General features: G+C 37.5%; 1 protein-coding gene across 1 annotated transcript in view; it reads right to left on the bottom strand.

The window, feature by feature from the left end:
- BMT2 (base methyltransferase of 25S rRNA 2 homolog) overlaps window positions 1-17,957 on the bottom strand; it is an 876,684-nt gene that overhangs the window by 70,894 nt on the left and 787,833 nt on the right. The window contains exon 4 of the mRNA XM_050782647.1: window positions 9,634-9,804. Within this exon, the coding sequence (XP_050638604.1) occupies window positions 9,634-9,804 (171 nt within the window). The remainder of the gene's footprint in view (window positions 1-9,633; window positions 9,805-17,957) is intronic.

The following is a 17,957-nucleotide window of genomic DNA, read 5'->3' as shown; positions in this document are numbered from 1 at the left end:
TAATATGTACAAGAGGCCATTTATACTCTTCAACCTAAAAATCCACTTCTGGGAATCCATCCCAAATACATGCAAACTCAAGCCCAAAGATTTTATTGCTGAAATAAAACAGCTGTGAGAAAGGAAACAACCTAAACGTCCAATGAAAGAACAATTCATAAAAGCAAGATTCTACCATACTGTCCTTCAAAAAAGAGAGCATCAGCTTATGTTTGAGCCCTACAAAGTCTCTATGCTATTCAGCCCTCTCATTTTTTTTACTTTGAACAACGAAGACTGTTTTGGGGAAAACTAACACTGGCCTGAAAGGACTTCACACAGTGTACCTTGGTTGCTTACCTAGTAAGAAATCACTTCATAAACTTGGTTCCACCATATCTCCCTGCCCCCGCACAGAAGCAAAGACATTTAGTACCAATTTGGTAATTATACGTTGAAGTACAGCTTTCCAGTAGCAATTATTGGATGTTTTCTTTAAAAGATCACACTGGGCCGGGCGCGGTGGCTCACTCCTGTAATCCCAGCACTTTGGGAGGCTGAGGCAGGCAGATCAGGAGTTCAAGACTAGCCTGGGCCAACATGGTGAAACCCCATCTCTACTAAAAATACAAAAAATTAGCTGGGCATGGTGGTTGTGCACCTGTAATCCCAGCTACTTGGGAGGCTGAGGCAGAAGAACTGCTTGAAACAGGACCTGGGAGGCAGAGGTTGTAGTAAGCCTAGAATGTGCCACTTGTACTCTAGCCTGGGCTACAGAGTGAGACTCCGTCTCCAAAAAAATAAAAAATAAATAAAAAATATAAGATCATATTATTAGTTTTTAAAAAGATGATATTAAAAAGCCATGTCATCAGGCAACTAGATAAATTCTCCAATTTCCTACTGGCCTTAGGTTTGTTTCCATCACCAGCAACCAAAGTGTAACTTAACCCCCAAATACAGATTCAGTCATTATCTAATAATCATGTTTATACATCAGTCAGGAACAAGAAAATGTTAATTCAGATTTGGAATGGGAAAACTGGTTCAGTGTCTTAAACTTCATTCTGCTGGCCTCACAGAATGAGTTAGAAAGAGTTCCCTCTGATTCTGTTTTCAGGAACAGACTGTAAAGAACTGGTATTCTTCTTTCCTTAAATGCTTGGTAGATTTCACCAGTGAAACCATCTGGGCCTGGTGCTGCCTGTTTTAAAAGGCAGTTAATTATTTCTTCAATTTCTGTAACAGATATAGGCTTTCCATATTATCTATATCTCCTTGTCTGAGTTTCAGTAGACTGTATCTTTCAAGGAACCAGTCCATTTCATCCAAGTTATCAAATATGTAGTGGTAGAATTGTTCATAATATTCCTTTTTATTCTTTTACTATTGATGGAATCAGTAATGATGAGCTCTCTTTCATTTCTGGTATTAGTAATTTGTGTCTTATCTCCTTTTTTGTTGGTTAGCTTGGCTACCGGTCTATCAATTTTGTTGATCTTTTCAAATGAAACCTTTTGGTTTCACTGATTTTCTCTATTGTTTTCCTGTTTTCAATTTCATTAATTTCTGTTCTAATTTTTCTTTTCTTCTGCTTATTTAGATAATTTGCTCTTACTTTTCTAGTTTCCAAATATAGATGCTTATCATATTGATTTTACACCTTTTCTAACATGTGCATTCAATGCTACAGATTTCCCTCTAAGTACTGTCACACTACAAATTTGATGAGATGTATTTTCATTTTCAGTTAGTTCAAAAACATTTTCTAATTCTTTTGAGACTTCTTATCTGACTCTTGTGCTATTTAGAGGTGTGATGTTAGATCTACAAATATTTTGGGACTCTTCAGTTCTCTGTTACTGATTTCTAGTTTAATTCTGTTGTAGTGTGAGAGAAGGCATACTTTGTAAAATGATCTTTCAAATTGGTTAAGGTGTGTTTTATGGCCAAATATGTAGTATATTTGAATATTTTGAAAAATTATAAATGCTTTTAAAAAGTCAGCAAAGTATTTTGTGATAATTACAAATATATGTGTATACAATGAAAGAGAAGTAGACACACAGCTTTCCTAGTGTTAGGGGAATGGGTAATTGGGGTTTGGGATAAAATTTCCAGTAATCATGTTATACACATATTCAAAAAGTGCTATATCTAAATTCTGAGATATAGATGACTTAAAGGTGACTCCAGTAGTAACAAAAATTTGATATGCATGAAATCTAAGTGTAAAAAAATATATCTTTACGATGTGAATCCTTGCTATCTGAACCCAGATATCAAATGACTTGAAAGATATTTGGAGATAAGCCTGAAAAGAAGGTAACTCTTGATATCTGAACTTGCTATCTAAACTAAAAAGTTGAATAGATTTTGATAGTAAAGGATACACATCTTCCTATATGACAGTATCTGTGACTAAACCAGTAAACATCTGACCCTTATTTCATCTACATATTTAAAAGTGGTATGTGGGGTATGTATGCTTGAGAGAAAGATTTCTCTTTGGAAAAATGGAGTATTACTTGGTATTTCAGATCATTTTATATTTAGACACATACAGTGGTAGATTTTCATGATGAAATATTATGCAAAACAGCAGTCTAGTGGCATGGGAAGAGAAGTTTACAAAATACTTTATGCAACATAGCGTCTTTTGTGTAAATAACAATGCCTAGTAAAAAGAATATAAAGAAATGTACCTAAATGTAACCAGGATTAAGTGATCTTTTTTTCTATGTCTATAATATCTGTTCTATGGCAAATTTTTCATACCTCAATTTCATTTGTAGTTAGAAAAATGTTCAACAGTGAATTTTAACACAATATAAATACCACAACAGAGTTATAAAGTTCAATACTGGTATCAAAGAGTATCAATTGTTTTGGGAAGTTCTACAAAGTTCTGGAAGAGAACATGCTTCGAATATAGTCTAATATAAAATACAACAATAATTTATCAGAATTACAATGTATCCCATTTGCAATTGCCAGAAAGTGAGAACAAACATGTACCACACTAGAGGAATTTAAAATAGGTCCATGTAACCAGAATACAGGCTGCAAGAATAGTGGGAGGAGAAGAAAGAATGAGAACGCATACACACACACACACACACACACACACACACACACACACACACACACACAATGGGGACTGATGCTATATTAAGGAGTTCAGAGTTTTTATAATGAACAAAATCTAAACCAAGCCATCCAGGGCTAAATCATTTTACTGCTACATTTCAATACTAAGTTAATCCCCTCCACGATTCAAGAAACAACTATAAAACTGGATAAAATCATCAAAAACAACTACTTCAGGGCTCAAACAAAGGCAAATAAGATGAAAAGTGTTTATTCATAAAAACCAGCTGAACCTAGTTTAGGAACAGTAAGGATCTGCCCTATCTTTGCCTGGAGCTGCTCTCACCACCCCCAACCCCTGCTTAGCTGGTATGAAACTTCCTCCAGGACAGACCTGGCTGTTAAAAAATAGCAGCTTTACTGCTAGAGGCGGCTAACTTGATTTGGAGCAAAGGGTATAAAACCTACACAGAGCAGTGTCAGTAAAAGCAGCAAACTTGGAAGAAACAAGTATAGAAAGTCAGTAGCTATGCTAGTTTCAGACTGCAGTTGTGGTTGGGTTGAGCTGCAGAATGGAGGACTAGTTAGAAATTTAACAAAGATCCTGGAAATGAGACAGGTACAGAGGAGTGAGATAAGCTCCCCACAAAGCCATGGCTGATGGGGAGGCTATGTGAATATGCAGAGAAAACCCAAGAGGGCCTAGAAGAAAGTAAAAGTTGAGGCAGATTTGAAAAGCACCTCAATGTTTAATGCACTCCCCCATCAAGACACACTCTACTGGAAGAGGGTGGAAGCCTTACTGACTGAGGTGTTTGAGCGCAACCTCTGATCTATCATTGTTTGGCTACTAAATTACACAGATACTGGTGCAACCCCTAGGAAATCAGCCTAAAAAATAAAAAATAACAACCCTCTCCACCTCTGGAAAAAAAAAAAACAACTAAGCATAATAAGGGAGACAGATTCCACAGATTAAGTCTACGCAAATTACTGAGAAACAACCACTACCACTAACCCTTGTGGGGGAAAAAATCCATGACAGTGTCTATACTTTTTAACCAAAAATTATGAGACATGCCAAAAAAACCAGAAAACCATAGTCCATACTCAGGGGGAAAAAAGCAGTAAATGGAAATTGACTCTGAGTGAGCCCAAATGTTGGATTAAACAGACAAAAACTTTAAGGCAGTGATTACAAAATATATATATACACACACACACACACACACACACAAATTTAAGAAAGTATACATACATACATATATAATAAATATTATATATTATTTATATGATATATATCATTTATATATTATATATATTTTATATATACTTTTTTTTTTTTAAGACAGGGTCTCACTCTGTCACCCAGGCTGGAGTACAGTGAGTGGTATGATCTCTACTCACTGCAACCTCCACCTCCCAGGCTCAAGTGATCCTTCTGCCTTAGCCTCCCGAGTAGCTGGGACCACAGGCACATGCCAGCACACCTGGCTTTTTTGTTATTTTTTTTAGAGACAGGTTTTGTCATGTTGTCCAGGTTGGTCTTGAACTCCTGGACTCAAGCAATCCACCTGTCTTGGCCTCCCAAAGTGCTGGGATTACAGGCATGAGTCAATCGATATGCCCAGTCTTAAAAATATTCAACAAATTTAAGGAAATCATGCTTAAAGAATCAAAGGAAAATACAGTAACAATGACTCAATAAATAAGGGAATCTCAACAATATAACAGAGCTGTAAAAAAGAAATATATAGAAATCTAAAGCTGATATTTTCCATACATATCTGTGTTTGATAGAAGTATAACTATATAATTTCTTTAACTGGCCAACACTTAAAATATTAATGTTTAAGAATGCCCATAACGTATGAGTTAAAGGATGTTTAGTAAGTCATTATGCATTATATGCTTGGTAGTAACCTCTGAATAAAGGTAAAGATGCCTTATGCTTCCCTACAGAAGTAATTAAAGATATTTTGATTTTTAAATGTAATTGCTTAAAACTAGATATTTTCAATATGATTTAAAATCAAAGTAACCAAAAGTAATGCTTGTTGTTATCTATAGTTTTGGAACTGCTTAAGAGTATCTTACTTTCATAATTATTTTCTGTGTCTATCAAGAATATTTATAAAACTATTCAAGTTTAGCATTTTCAAGTAATTAATAAAATACACTTGATACTACAAACCAATAGGGTAAAAGGGTATGGGAACAATTTTAATATTGCAGTTAAGTACCTCAGCGATACTACAGCTTTGGTTCCAGACTACTGCAATAAAGCAAGTTACACATTTTTTTTGGTTTTTTAGTGCATATAAGTTATGTTCCACTACACTGTAGTCTATTAAGCGTGCAATAGCATTGTCTAAAAAACAGTGTTCATACCTTAATTTTAAAATACTTTATGGCTAAAAAATGCTAGTGATCATTTAAGCCTCCAGCAAGTTGTAATCTTTTTACTGGTGGAAGCTTTGCCTTGATACTCATGGCTGCTGACTGATCAGCACGATGGTTGCTGAAAGCTGGGGTGCTATCAGAATTTCTAAAAATAAGACAACACTAAAGTTTGCCACATACATTGACTGTAGCTATCATGAATTACTTCTCTGCAGCCTCAGCATGTGATGCTGCTTGACAGCATTTTACTCAAAGAATTTCTTTTAAAATTGGTTAGTCCTCTTAAACCCAACCACTGCTTTATCAACTTTTATGTAATATTCAAAATCCTTTGTCATTCTAACAATGTTCACAGCATCTTCACCAGTAGATGCCATCTCAAAAAAACACTTCCTTTGCTCATCCATAAGAAACAACTCCTCATCCATTCAAGTTTTATCATGAAATTGCAGCAATTCAGTCCCATCTTCAAGCTCCACTTCTAATTCTAGTTCTATTACTTTTTTTCCCCACCACATCTGCAGTTATTTCATCCATGAGGCTTGGAATAAACTCCTTCCAAACTCATATTCACGTTATTCTGACCTGCTCCCATGAATCACAAATGTTCTTAATGGCATCTAGAATGATGAGTCCTTTCCAGAAGGTTTTAATGGACTTTGCCCAGATCCATCAGAGAAACTGCTATGACAGCTACAGCCTTATAAAATGTATTTCTTAAATAACATGACTTGAGCCAGGCTCAGTGACTCACGCCTGTAATCCCAGCACTTCGGGAGGCTAAGACGGGAGGATTGCTTCAGCCCAGAAATTTGAGACCTGCTTGGGCAACACTCTACAAAAAATAAAAAAAAGTTAGCTGGGCATGGTGGTGGGTACATGCTTGTGGTGCCAGCTACTGGGGAGACTGAGGTGGGAGGGTCACTTGAGCCCAGGAGGTCAAGCCTCCTGTGAGCTGTGATCATGCCACTCCACTCCAGCCTGGGCAACGGAGTGAGACCCCTGTCTCCAAAAATAAAAAAATAAAATAATATGACCTGAAAGTCTGAATTACTCCTTGTTCCATGGGCTGCAGAATGGATGTTGTATTAGCAGGCATGAAAACAACATTCATCTCTTTGTACATATCTATCTGAGTTCTTGGATGACCTGGTACATTATCAAAGGGCAGTAATATTTTGAAAGGAATATTTTGCCAGGCGCGGTGGCTCATGCCTGTAATCCCAGCACTTTGGGAGGCCGAGGTGGGCGGATCACGAGGTCAGGAGATCAAGACCGTCCTGGCTAACACGGTGAAACCCCGTCTCTACTAAAAATGTAAAAAATTAGCCGGGCGTGGTGGTGCGCGCCTGTGTCCCAGCTACTCGGAGGCTGAGGCAGGGGAATGGCGTGAACCTGGGAGGGGGAGCTTGCAGAGAGCCGAGATCACGCCACTGCACTCCAGCCTGGGTGACAGAGCAAGACTCCGTCTCAAAAAAGAAAAAAAAAGAAAGGAATATTTTTTTCTGAGCAGCAGGTCTCAACAGTAGGCTTTAAATATTCAGTAAACTGTTCTTTAAACAGATGTGCTGTCATCTAGGCTTTGTTCCATTTACAGAGCACAGGCAGAGTAGCTTCAGCATAATTCTTAAGGGTCCTAGGATTTCCAAATGGTAAATGAACACTGGCTTCAATGTAAAGTCACCCGCTGCATTAGCCCCTAACAAGAAAGGCTGCCTGTCCTTTGAAGCTCTGAAGTCAGGTATTGACTTCTGATCTCTAGCCAAGAAAGTCCTAAAAGGTATCTTCTTCTTCCAATAGAAGGCTTTTAAATCTACATTAAAAATCAGTTGTTTACTATAGCCACCTCCATGAATGGTCTTTGGTAGATCTTCTGGATAACTTGCTACAGCTTCTAAATCACCACTTGCTGCTTCACCTTGCACTTTATGTCATGGAGATGGCTTCTTAGACCTCATGAACCAACCTCTGCTAGCTTCAAACTTTCTTCTGAAGCTTCCTCACCTCTCTTAGCCTTCAAAGAATTGAAGAGAATTAGACTCTTGCTCTGGATTAGGCATTGGCTTAAGGAAATGCTGTGGTTGGTTTCATCTTGTATCCAGACCACTCAAACTTTCTCCACATCAGCAATAAAGTTGTTTTACTTTCTTCTCATTTCCATGTTCACTGAATAGCACTTCTAATTTTAAAAATAACTTTTCCTTCACTTTGGGAGGCCGAGGCAGGCAGATCACGAGGTCAAGAGATACAGACCATCCTGGCCAACATGGTGAAACCCCGTCTCTACTAAAAATACAAAAATTGGCTGGGCGTGGTGGCGAGCATCTGTAGTCCCAGCTACTTGGGAGGCTGAGGCAGGAGAATGGCATGAACCCGGAAGGCAGAGCTTGCGGTTAGCCAAGATCGCGCTACTGCACTCCAGCCTGGGCGACAGAGCAAGACTCTGTCTCAAATAAAATAAAATAAAATAAAAAAATAACATAACATAACATAACATAAAATAAAATAAAGAAAAGAAAAGAAAATGACTTTTCCTTTGAATTCACAACTCGGTTAACTCTTTGGCAGAAAAGGCCTAGCTTTCAGCCTATATCAACTTTTGACATGCCTACCTAAGTTTAATTACTTCTAGCTTTTGATTTAGAGTCAGAGACATGTGCCTCTTTTTACTTGAATACTTGAAAGTCATTGTAGGTTTATTAACTGGCCAAATTTCCCTAGTGTCTTATGGAATAGAGAGGCCTGGGGGTGAGGGGGAAGAGAGAGGGAAGGGCGGGAGGGGTAGAAGGAGGAGTAGGGAGAGAGGAGAGGGGAGAGAGACTGGGGAACAGTGGATCCATGGAGCAGTTAGAACACATATGACATTTATTGAATAAGTTCACTGTCTTATATGGATGATAAGTTCACTGTCCTACATGGTGCCCCTAAACAATCTCGACAGTAACATCAAAGATCACTGATCACAGATCACCAAAACAGACATCATAATAATGAAAAAGTTTGAAATATTGTGAGAATTACCAAAATGTGACAGTGTATTAGTGCATTTTCATGCTGCTGATAAAGACATCCCTGAGCCTGGGTAATTTATAAAGAAAAAGAGGTTTAATGGACTCATAGCTCCATGTTGCTGGGGAGGCCTCACAATCATGGTGGAAGGAGAAAGGCACATCTTACACGGTAGCAGGCAAGAGAGAACGAGGGCCAAGCAAAAGGGGAAACCCCTTATAAAAACCATCAGATCTCATGAGCCTTATTCACTACCACGGGAACAGTATGGGGGAGACCATTGCCATGATTCAATTATTTCCCACGAGGTCCCTCCCACAACACATGAGATTATTGGACCTACAACTCAAGATGAGATTTGGGTAGGGACACAGTTAAATCATATCACAGAGCCACAGTGAGTATATGCTATTGGGAAAATGGTGCCAAAGGACTTGCTTGACTCAGGGTTGCCACAAACTTTCAATTTGTAAAAAATGTAGTATCTGCGAAGTACAATAAAGCAAAGCACAATAAATGAGGTATGCCTGTACTAATAATTAATTGTATTATAATAGTCATGTACTTACAAAATTTGTGCCTATATGCATATAATCTTACTAGCAGGCAGATTTGCTTATCAACAATAAAACAATGGCAACTGGTTTTATTAATAACCTTCCATTATTTTTCCTTATTCGTAAATTCTTAGTGGATAGCCACTTTAAATGGTTTAATTGGATTTTTCTGTTTTGATTCTTTGTTTTGATAATTACATAAGAATTACATATTGTTATATAATTATATATTACACTGTACATTATAACTATAATACTATTATAACAATTATGTTATATATACACATATAGCCATAACATATATGTAATATACATAATTATATAACATAATATATAATCATATAATCATATTTATGGAACTATTCTTTTTCATTTTCCAGTTAGAACAACACATGCTACAGAACCACTAGTTTTCCAGATAGCTCTTACAATTTTACGCTAGTTTTTAATTTAATAATATTACCTAACTGCATTTCTCAGCCTATTATGTAACTACTGGAAAAGCAAGTAAACTGCTCATTGTTTAGTATGAACCACTGCATTATTTTACATTAATAGTTATCCAGGATAATCAAAGTAGAGAAAGTATACTTACTCAGTTATAAATTCAGGGTTTGTAAAGCTGAGGTTGGTTAAATGACCTTCAAGTTTAGAAGACTCATGCATATTTAAGGCTGGAGTGGTCTTAGTGGCAAGTACAGCTCTTTTTTCATCTTTCTCAAGTGCTTTTCTCTTCCCACCATTTTGGAAATATTCTCTGCATACACTACAAATAAAAATAAGGCTGTATTTTAACATACTGTGTATGACTATAAAATAAAACAGAAAAAACTGGCTTTTATTAATCAAGATGGGAAACTTTCAAATTTAAGATTTCTGCTTTGAAAATGTCAAACTAAGTTTGAGCACCTTGTAGCACTTTCAAAATTTTAAAAATTACTACACAATAAAGAATGATCACAAATTATGTTTAGTAAATAAAAAATACGTTTTTTTCAGGATTACAGATGTGCCTGTACATGTTTCACTGAACTTCTCTCTTGACTAAAACTTCCTCCAGCAAAGCTTACATAAGTCTACTATGCAGTGACAACATCCAGAAGGAATAGTAGTCACAGTTAATTTCGAGCTGGCTTTGCTAGTAGTAGACAGATAACCCAACAGCTGTTCTTGAGGTCCCTCTTGGTTTATGATAACAAAGTCAGGATGAGTGTGTGTGTGTGCGTGTGTGTGTGTGTGTGTATGTTTGTGTATATATCTGTATATATATTTGTGTATATATATAGAGAGAGAGAGCTCGTTTTTCTTCTTATTTGTACTTAATTTACTACATATAGCTCACACTTTACACAAAGCTACTTTATCATTCTCCACAGACATTGTTTGGTGAAGTTCCAAAAATATATGGCAAAAGAAGAATTGAAGAGCAAAGAATTCACGCAAAACTGGTTTCAGCAAGTACAACTACAGTCCAAGGGAACTATGCCCATTTCTCCTTCACGCTTATAGGAACCCATTAGTTCAACTTCAGTTTTTCTTAGTTCCTATTACGTAAGACTTCTTTAACTTATACTATGTAGATTTAGTTTTAACTCTATATGCAGAAGTTGAAACTTATTAAGCATGAATTAAACATTTATTAAGTACGTATCATGTGTAGAGGTGCATGATGGCCAAATTGCAGAAGGCATAATTCTTAACCTCAAGAAGCTACTGTTACCTCAGTAAAGGACACAAATAATTATTATATATAATAATAAAAAACATGATTGATAGAGATTAACAGATAAACAAAGATAGTTATTTCTATAAATGAAGTACCTAACCCAACCTAAAATCAGCAATATAAATTGATTTTAGAAAGGTAAGTAGGAATAAGCCAGGAAAGTGAAGTTGAGTGGAAACTTTCTAGGCAGAAAGGACAGCATAAGCAAAGACATGAAAGAGAAAAGCAGAATGAATCTTCAGAGATGTACCTTAGTTCAAGGTACATGAAGTTTAAAGTACTAGGCAGAAGATGAGTGGACCTATTCTCAAAAGAAAAACCCCTGAGCCTAGTGGACATATAGAGAGGATGGAGAGTCAAGGTGTGCAAGCTTCAAATCACACAAGATCCATAGGTCAGTTTTAAAATGTGGTCTTTACAAATCTAATCTAATGACAGAGAGCAGTTTAGAGGCTGCCTGGAGTAGGGTGTGGGGATGAGTGCAAAGGGGTACAAGCAAGCTTTCTGGAGAAAAATGTTCTATATCTTGATAGTGGTGGTGGTTACATAAGTGTAAACAACTGTAAATACCCACTAAACTGTACACTAGATGTATGCATTTTATTGTATATAAATTATACCTCAGTAAAGTTGATAAAAATGTAGACTTTATCAACTTGAAATTATACTAAAAAGCTTATGTTTCTATCAGGTAGAACCATATAAAACTGGTGATATTCAAAATTTCTTGAGCTACAAAAATTGCAATTTTATGTGGTCTAACCTAACAGCTACTAAGAAATTTGGCAGTAAAATACTTAAAGGGCTAAAATTCTAGGTTCTCATAGAATAATGACAACCATTTAAATTCCAATATCTCCATATACCCTCAAAAAAATATAGATCAATAAAGAGAGCAAATAAAAGCACTTACCGTTCATACCTATGGCAAAACAAGGAAATAAAAAATAACACTTCATTTTACCTGTTATTGAAAAAATAAAAATCTGAGACTGAATTGGCTTTGGAGGCCACTCAAAGTACAGAGTTAGATGAGGACTGCATAAAACAGAGAAATGTATGAAAAGGTGGCCAAACAGAATCTTCCAGCAATCACCACCTAGACCTGCAAGAATATCAAACTGAGTAACTATTCACACAAAAAAGCACCTTCATAAGAACTAAATCAGTTAAGAGATCACAGTACCTGGTTTTAGCCTAACAAGAAAAGATGCATTGAAGAAGGTAGGAAGGACAGTCTTGAACTGTCTATACCATCCCTCTCCCAAGCCCAGGCAGCACACCCCAGAGAGATAATCTTTGTGCTTTGGGGAGGGAGAGTGAAATTGTGGGACTTTGCACTGGAACTCCACATTGCCCTGTCACAGTGGAACACAGCACTGGACAGAAATCTATTGGTGCCCACAGGGGGCATTTAGACCATCCTTGAACAGACAGAGAGATATCTGCTGCCCTAGTGGGAGAAATCTGAGTCCTAGTCGGCTTCACTACTGGCTGAATAAAGTGGCCTTGGGCTCCCAATAAATGTCAGTGGCAGCCAGACCATAGCAACTGTACTCTTTGGGTAAGCCTCAGTGCTGTGCTGGTCTCAGCAGAGGCTGTGGGCCCAGGGTACTACAACCAAGTGTGACACCAGCTGTGGTGGCCATGGGAATGCCTGCATCACCCCTCCCCCAATTCTAGGCAGTGCAGAGTAGAGACTTCTTCCACTTGGGGGAAGGAGAGGAAGGGTATAGGAGACTTTGCCTTGCAATCCAGACACCAGCCCAGCCACAGTAAAACAAAGCACCAGTCAGAATCCTAAGGCCCCCGATTCCAGGCTCTTGTTCCCACATGGCACGTCTAGACCCACCCTGCGACAGAAGGGAATCCTCTGCCCTGGGGGGGATGGACCCAAGTCCCCACAGGATTAATCACCTGCTGACTAAAGTGGCCTTGGACCTTCAGTAAACATCAATGGCAGTTCAAAAATGACCCAGCATGAGGCTAGCTATGGTGGCCACAAGATTGTCTGTGTCACCTCTTCCCCAACTCCGGCCAGCCCAGCATAAAGAGACACTCATTCCACTTGGGGGAAGAAGAGGGATTTTGCCTGGGAACCCAGCAACTTCTCCCTTTAAGTCCATTAGGACTGGGAATTCAGGAATGTGCAGAAGTTGCGGCACACCTGGGCTTAGAGTGCCCTCTAGGGCTGAAACGGTTACAGTGACCACAGGCTTAGATATTACTTTAACTCTGAAAGCTTAGAAGGCCCTATGAAAAATGATGGATACTAACAAGTCCAGACTACAAAGACTGGAAGAAGTATCTAACTCTTCTATGCCCAGACACTGAAAAACATCCACAAGCATCAAGAACAGTCAGGAGAAGATGACCTCACCAAAGAGACTAAATGAGGCACCAGTGACCAATCCTGGAGTAGTACAGATATACGACTTCCCAGGGAATTCCAAACAGCTTTTTGAGGAATCTCAACAAACTTCAAAAAAACAGAGAAGGAATTCATAAATCTTTCAGGGAAATTTAACAAAGAGATTAAAATAATTTAAAGAATCCTACAGAAATATCGAAGCTGAAATATTCAATTAATGAACAAAAATATGTATTACTATGTAAACAGAATTGATCAAGCAGAAGAAAGAATTAGCTCAAAGATAGGCTATTTCAAAATACAGACTCGGGAGAAAAAGAAAAAAGGAGTGAAAAAGAATGAATGAAGTACACTTAAAAGTCTGGAAAACAGCCTCAAAAGGGCAATTCTAAGAGTTATTGGCCTTAAAGGGGAAATACAGAAAGACATTGGGGTAGAAAGTTTATTCAAAGAAATAAAAACAGTTTTCCAAACCTAGAGAAAGATACAAATATGCAGTTATAACATCAAAGAACACCAAGTAGATTCAACCCAAATAAGACTACCTTCAAGGCATAAAATCAAACTCTTACAGGTTAAGGACAAAGAAAGGATCCTAAAAGCAATAAGAGAAAAGAAACAGGTAACAAATGAAGGAGCTCCAATACATCTGGCAGCACACTTCTCAGTAGAAACCTTACAGGCCAAGAGGAATGAGATGACATATTCAATGAATATGAAGGAAAAAAAAAAAAGGAAACAATTTTCAACTAAGAATACTATACCCAGCAAAGCTATTCTTCAAACACAAAGGAGAAATATGCAGACAAACAAAAGATGAAAGACTTCATACCAGATCTACCTTACCAGAAATGCTAAGGAGAATTTTTCAACTTGAAAGAAAAGGATGCTAACACACAATAAGAAATCATCTGAAAGTATAATATAAAACTCACTGGTAAAGGTACATACATAGTTAAATTCAGAATACTCAATACTGTAATTGTAGTGCATAAACTATTCATATATTCAGAGGAAAAAACCCAATAGGATAAATTTATTATATCTGTACATATATATACATATAAATAGATATCTAAAAAGAGATTTGTAATAAGGAATTGGCTCCTGTGATTATGCAGACTGAAATGTCCCACAATCTGCTATGCCTAAGGTGTAAAACCAGGAAAGCTCATGGTATAGTTCCAATCCAAGTCCAAAGGCTTGAGAACTATTTTATAAGTTCTGGTCCAAGTCCAAAAAGGCTTGAGAACCATTTTATAAGTTGTAGTCTAAGTTCAAAGGCCTAAGAACCGAAGTGTCAATGGTATAGGTCCCAGCTAGAGGGAAGGCCTCAAAAAAGGCCTACTCACTCACAACAGAGAGGGCAATCTGCTTTACTCAGTCTACAGATTCAAATATCAATCTCATTTGGAAACATACTCGCAGATACACCCAGAAATAATGTTCAGCCAAATATCTGTGTACCTTATGAATCAGTAAAGTTGTGAATAATATTCCATCGTACCTAAAATCAATATAGGCAACACAATACTGACAGAGAAAAACAAACTGAAGGACTAACACTACCAACTTGAAGACTTACTATAAAGCTACAGTAATCAAGACAGTGTGGCAATGGTGAAAGAAAAGACAAATACATCAATGGAACAGAATTAGAGAGTGCAAACATAGACCCACAAAACTATAGTCAACTGATCTTTGAAAAAGGAGCAAAGGCAATACAATGGAGAAAAAATTTTTTCAACAAGTCATGCTAGAACTAGACATCCACATGCAAAAAAGAAAAAAAGTAAATCTAGACATAGGCCTTATACATTTCACAAAAATTATCTTGAAATGCATCATAAATGCAAAATGCAAAACTATAAACTTTCTAAAAGGTAACACAGGAGAAAACCTATATGACATTGGGTATGGTGATGACTTTTTAGACATGACACCAAAGGCATGATCCATAAAAGAAAAAATTGATAAGCTGAAAGTCACTAAATTAAAACTTTTTGCTTTGTGAAAGACATTGTCAAGAGAATGAAAAGAGAAGCCACGGACACTGAGAAAATATTTGCAAATCATATATATCAGGGGTCCCCAACCCCGAATACTGGTCCGTGGCCTGTCAGATTGGGCTGCACAGCATGAGGTGAATGGCAGGTAAGTTAGTTAAGCTTCATCTGTATTTACAGCTGTTCCCCATCACTCACATTACTGCCTAAGCTCTGTATCCTGTCAGATCAGTGACAGCATTAGATTCTCATAGAAGCACGAACCCTTATTGTGAAATGTGCATGTGAGGGATCTAGGTTGCACACTCCTTAGGAGAATCTAAGGCCTGATGATCTGTCACGGTATCCCATAAAACCCCCAGATGGGACCGTCTAATTGCAGGAAGACAAGCTCAGGGCTCTCACTGATTCTACATTATGATGAGTTGTACAATTATTTCATTATATATTACAATGTAATAATAGAAATAAAGTGCATGATAAATGTAATGCACTTGAATCACCCCAAAACCACCTGCCCCCACTCCAGTCGATGGAAAAATTGTCTTCCACAAAACCAGTCCCGAGTGCCAAAAAGGTTGAGGACTGCTGACATATACAATAAAGAACTGTCATCCAAAATATAGAAATAACTCTTAAAACTCTGTAAGAAAGCAATTAAATTTAAACACCAGGCAAAAGACCTGAACAGACATCTCATCAAATACGACACACAGATTGGAAGCAACAAGAATGCTTACCAAGTGCTGATGAGAATGCAAAATGTTACACTTTTTACAGCAGCTTTATTCATAATTATCAAAGCTTGGAAGCAACCAAGATGTCCTTCCATAGGTGGATGGATAAACTGTGATACATCTAGACAACAGAGTATTATTCAGCACTATAAAGAAATGAGCTATCAAGCCATAAAAAGATACAGAAGAACCTTACATGCTAATTACTAAGTAAAAGAAGCCAATCAGAAAAAGCGACAAACTTTATGATTCCAACTATACGACATTCTGGAAAAGGCAATCTATGAGGTCAGTAAAAAAATTGGTGGTTGCAGGCCGGGAGTGGTGGCTCACGCCTGTAATCCCAGCACTTTGGGAGGCCGAGGTAGGTGGATCATCTGAGGTTAGGAGTTTGAGACCAGCCTGACCAACATGGAGAAACCCGTGTCTACTAAAAATACAAAATCAGTCAGGCATGGTGGCACATGATTGTAATCCTAGCTACTTGGGAGGGTGAGGCAGGAAAACTGCTTGAACCAGGAGGTGGAGGTTGCGGTGAGCTGAGATCGTGCCATTGCACTCCAGCCTGGGCAACAAGAGCAAAACTCCATCTCAAAAAAAAAAAAAAAAATTTGGTGATTGCGCAGGGGTGAAAAGGCCAGCACAAAGGATTTTTAGAGCAGTTAAACTATTCTGTATGATACTATAATGGAAGATACATGTCATTACACGTTTTTCAAAAACCACAGAATGTACAACATCAAGAATGAACCCTATGGTAAACTATGGACTTTGGGTGATAATGATTGATCAATGTAAGTTTAAAAACTGTAACAAATGTACCACTCTAGTGCTGGATGTTGACAGGGAGGCTATGCATGTTTGGGATGGAGTGGGTTGTATATGGTAACTTTCTGTACTTTCTGGTCAATTTTATTGTGGGTTTCTGGTCAATCATGTTGTAAACCCACCGCTCTAAAAAATAAAGTCTACTTAAAAGAGAAAAACAAAACAACCTTGGGATAAATATATCATGTATCTCCTGATGTATTACACTGAGAGGGACACAACATCACCTATGCAAAACACTTGCTAATGATACACTTAACTTATATCTAATCACAAATAAACTACACATATCCAAATTGACAGGCAACCTATAAAATGCTGACTTTTAAAAAATGGCCGTATCAGCCAGGCACGGTGGCTCACATCTGTAATCCCAGCACTTTGGGAGGCCGAGGCAGGCAGATCACCTGAGGTCAGGAGTTCAAGACCCATCTGACCAACATAGTAAAACCCCACCTCTTCTAAAATATAAAAATTAGCCGGGTGTTGTGGCGGGTGCCTGTAATCCCAGCTACTTGGGAGGCTGAGTCAGGAGAATTGCTTGAACCCAGGAGGCAAAGGCTGCAGTGAGCCAAGATTGCATCATTGTACTCCAGCCTGAGCAACAACAGTGAACCTGTCTCAAAAAAAAAAAAAATTGTAACATAAAAAGACAAAAAAGAAAAGAAAAAAAATGAATAATTTTTCTAGATTAAAGACCAAAAAGGTTTAACAACTAAGTGCAATAAGTTATCCCTGATGGGATCCTGGATTGAAAAAAAAAAAAAATCCAGGTATAAAGGACACTTGTGAAAACTGGGGAAATCTGATTACAGATTACATAATTAGTTAGCATTATATTAATATTAAATTTCTGTAGTGTGATAGTTGTATTATGATTACAAAGAAGAATATTCTTACATGATACACATCGAAGTATTCAGGAAGAAAAGTTGGGTAATTTCCGTAACTGACTCTCAAAAGGTTCAGCAGAGAGCAAGAGAGAAAAAGGACCCAGAGGAGAAAGGGGAACAAGATAAAAAGGTAAGACCAAGTAGAGTAACATTTTTTTCAGAAGCTGAAGGAAAGAAAGTGTGAGTCAAGGATTTTATAACCATCCAAACTACATATCTTGTAACAAAATTATACAAAACCAGTTTGTGAGATGGGTGAACTCAGAGAACATCATAATTCCAAGTTGTTTTTAAAGAATCTACTGGAAGATGAACTTCATCTATGAGATGATTAGGAAATGTTGGTGAAGAAGTAGGG

Source organism: Macaca thibetana, chromosome 3 (genome assembly GCF_024542745.1).
Source record: "Macaca thibetana thibetana isolate TM-01 chromosome 3, ASM2454274v1, whole genome shotgun sequence".
NCBI lineage: Eukaryota > Metazoa > Chordata > Mammalia > Primates > Cercopithecidae > Macaca > Macaca thibetana.
Note: the sequence above shows the minus strand (reverse complement) of the source record. Positions and strands in the feature narration are given on the sequence as shown.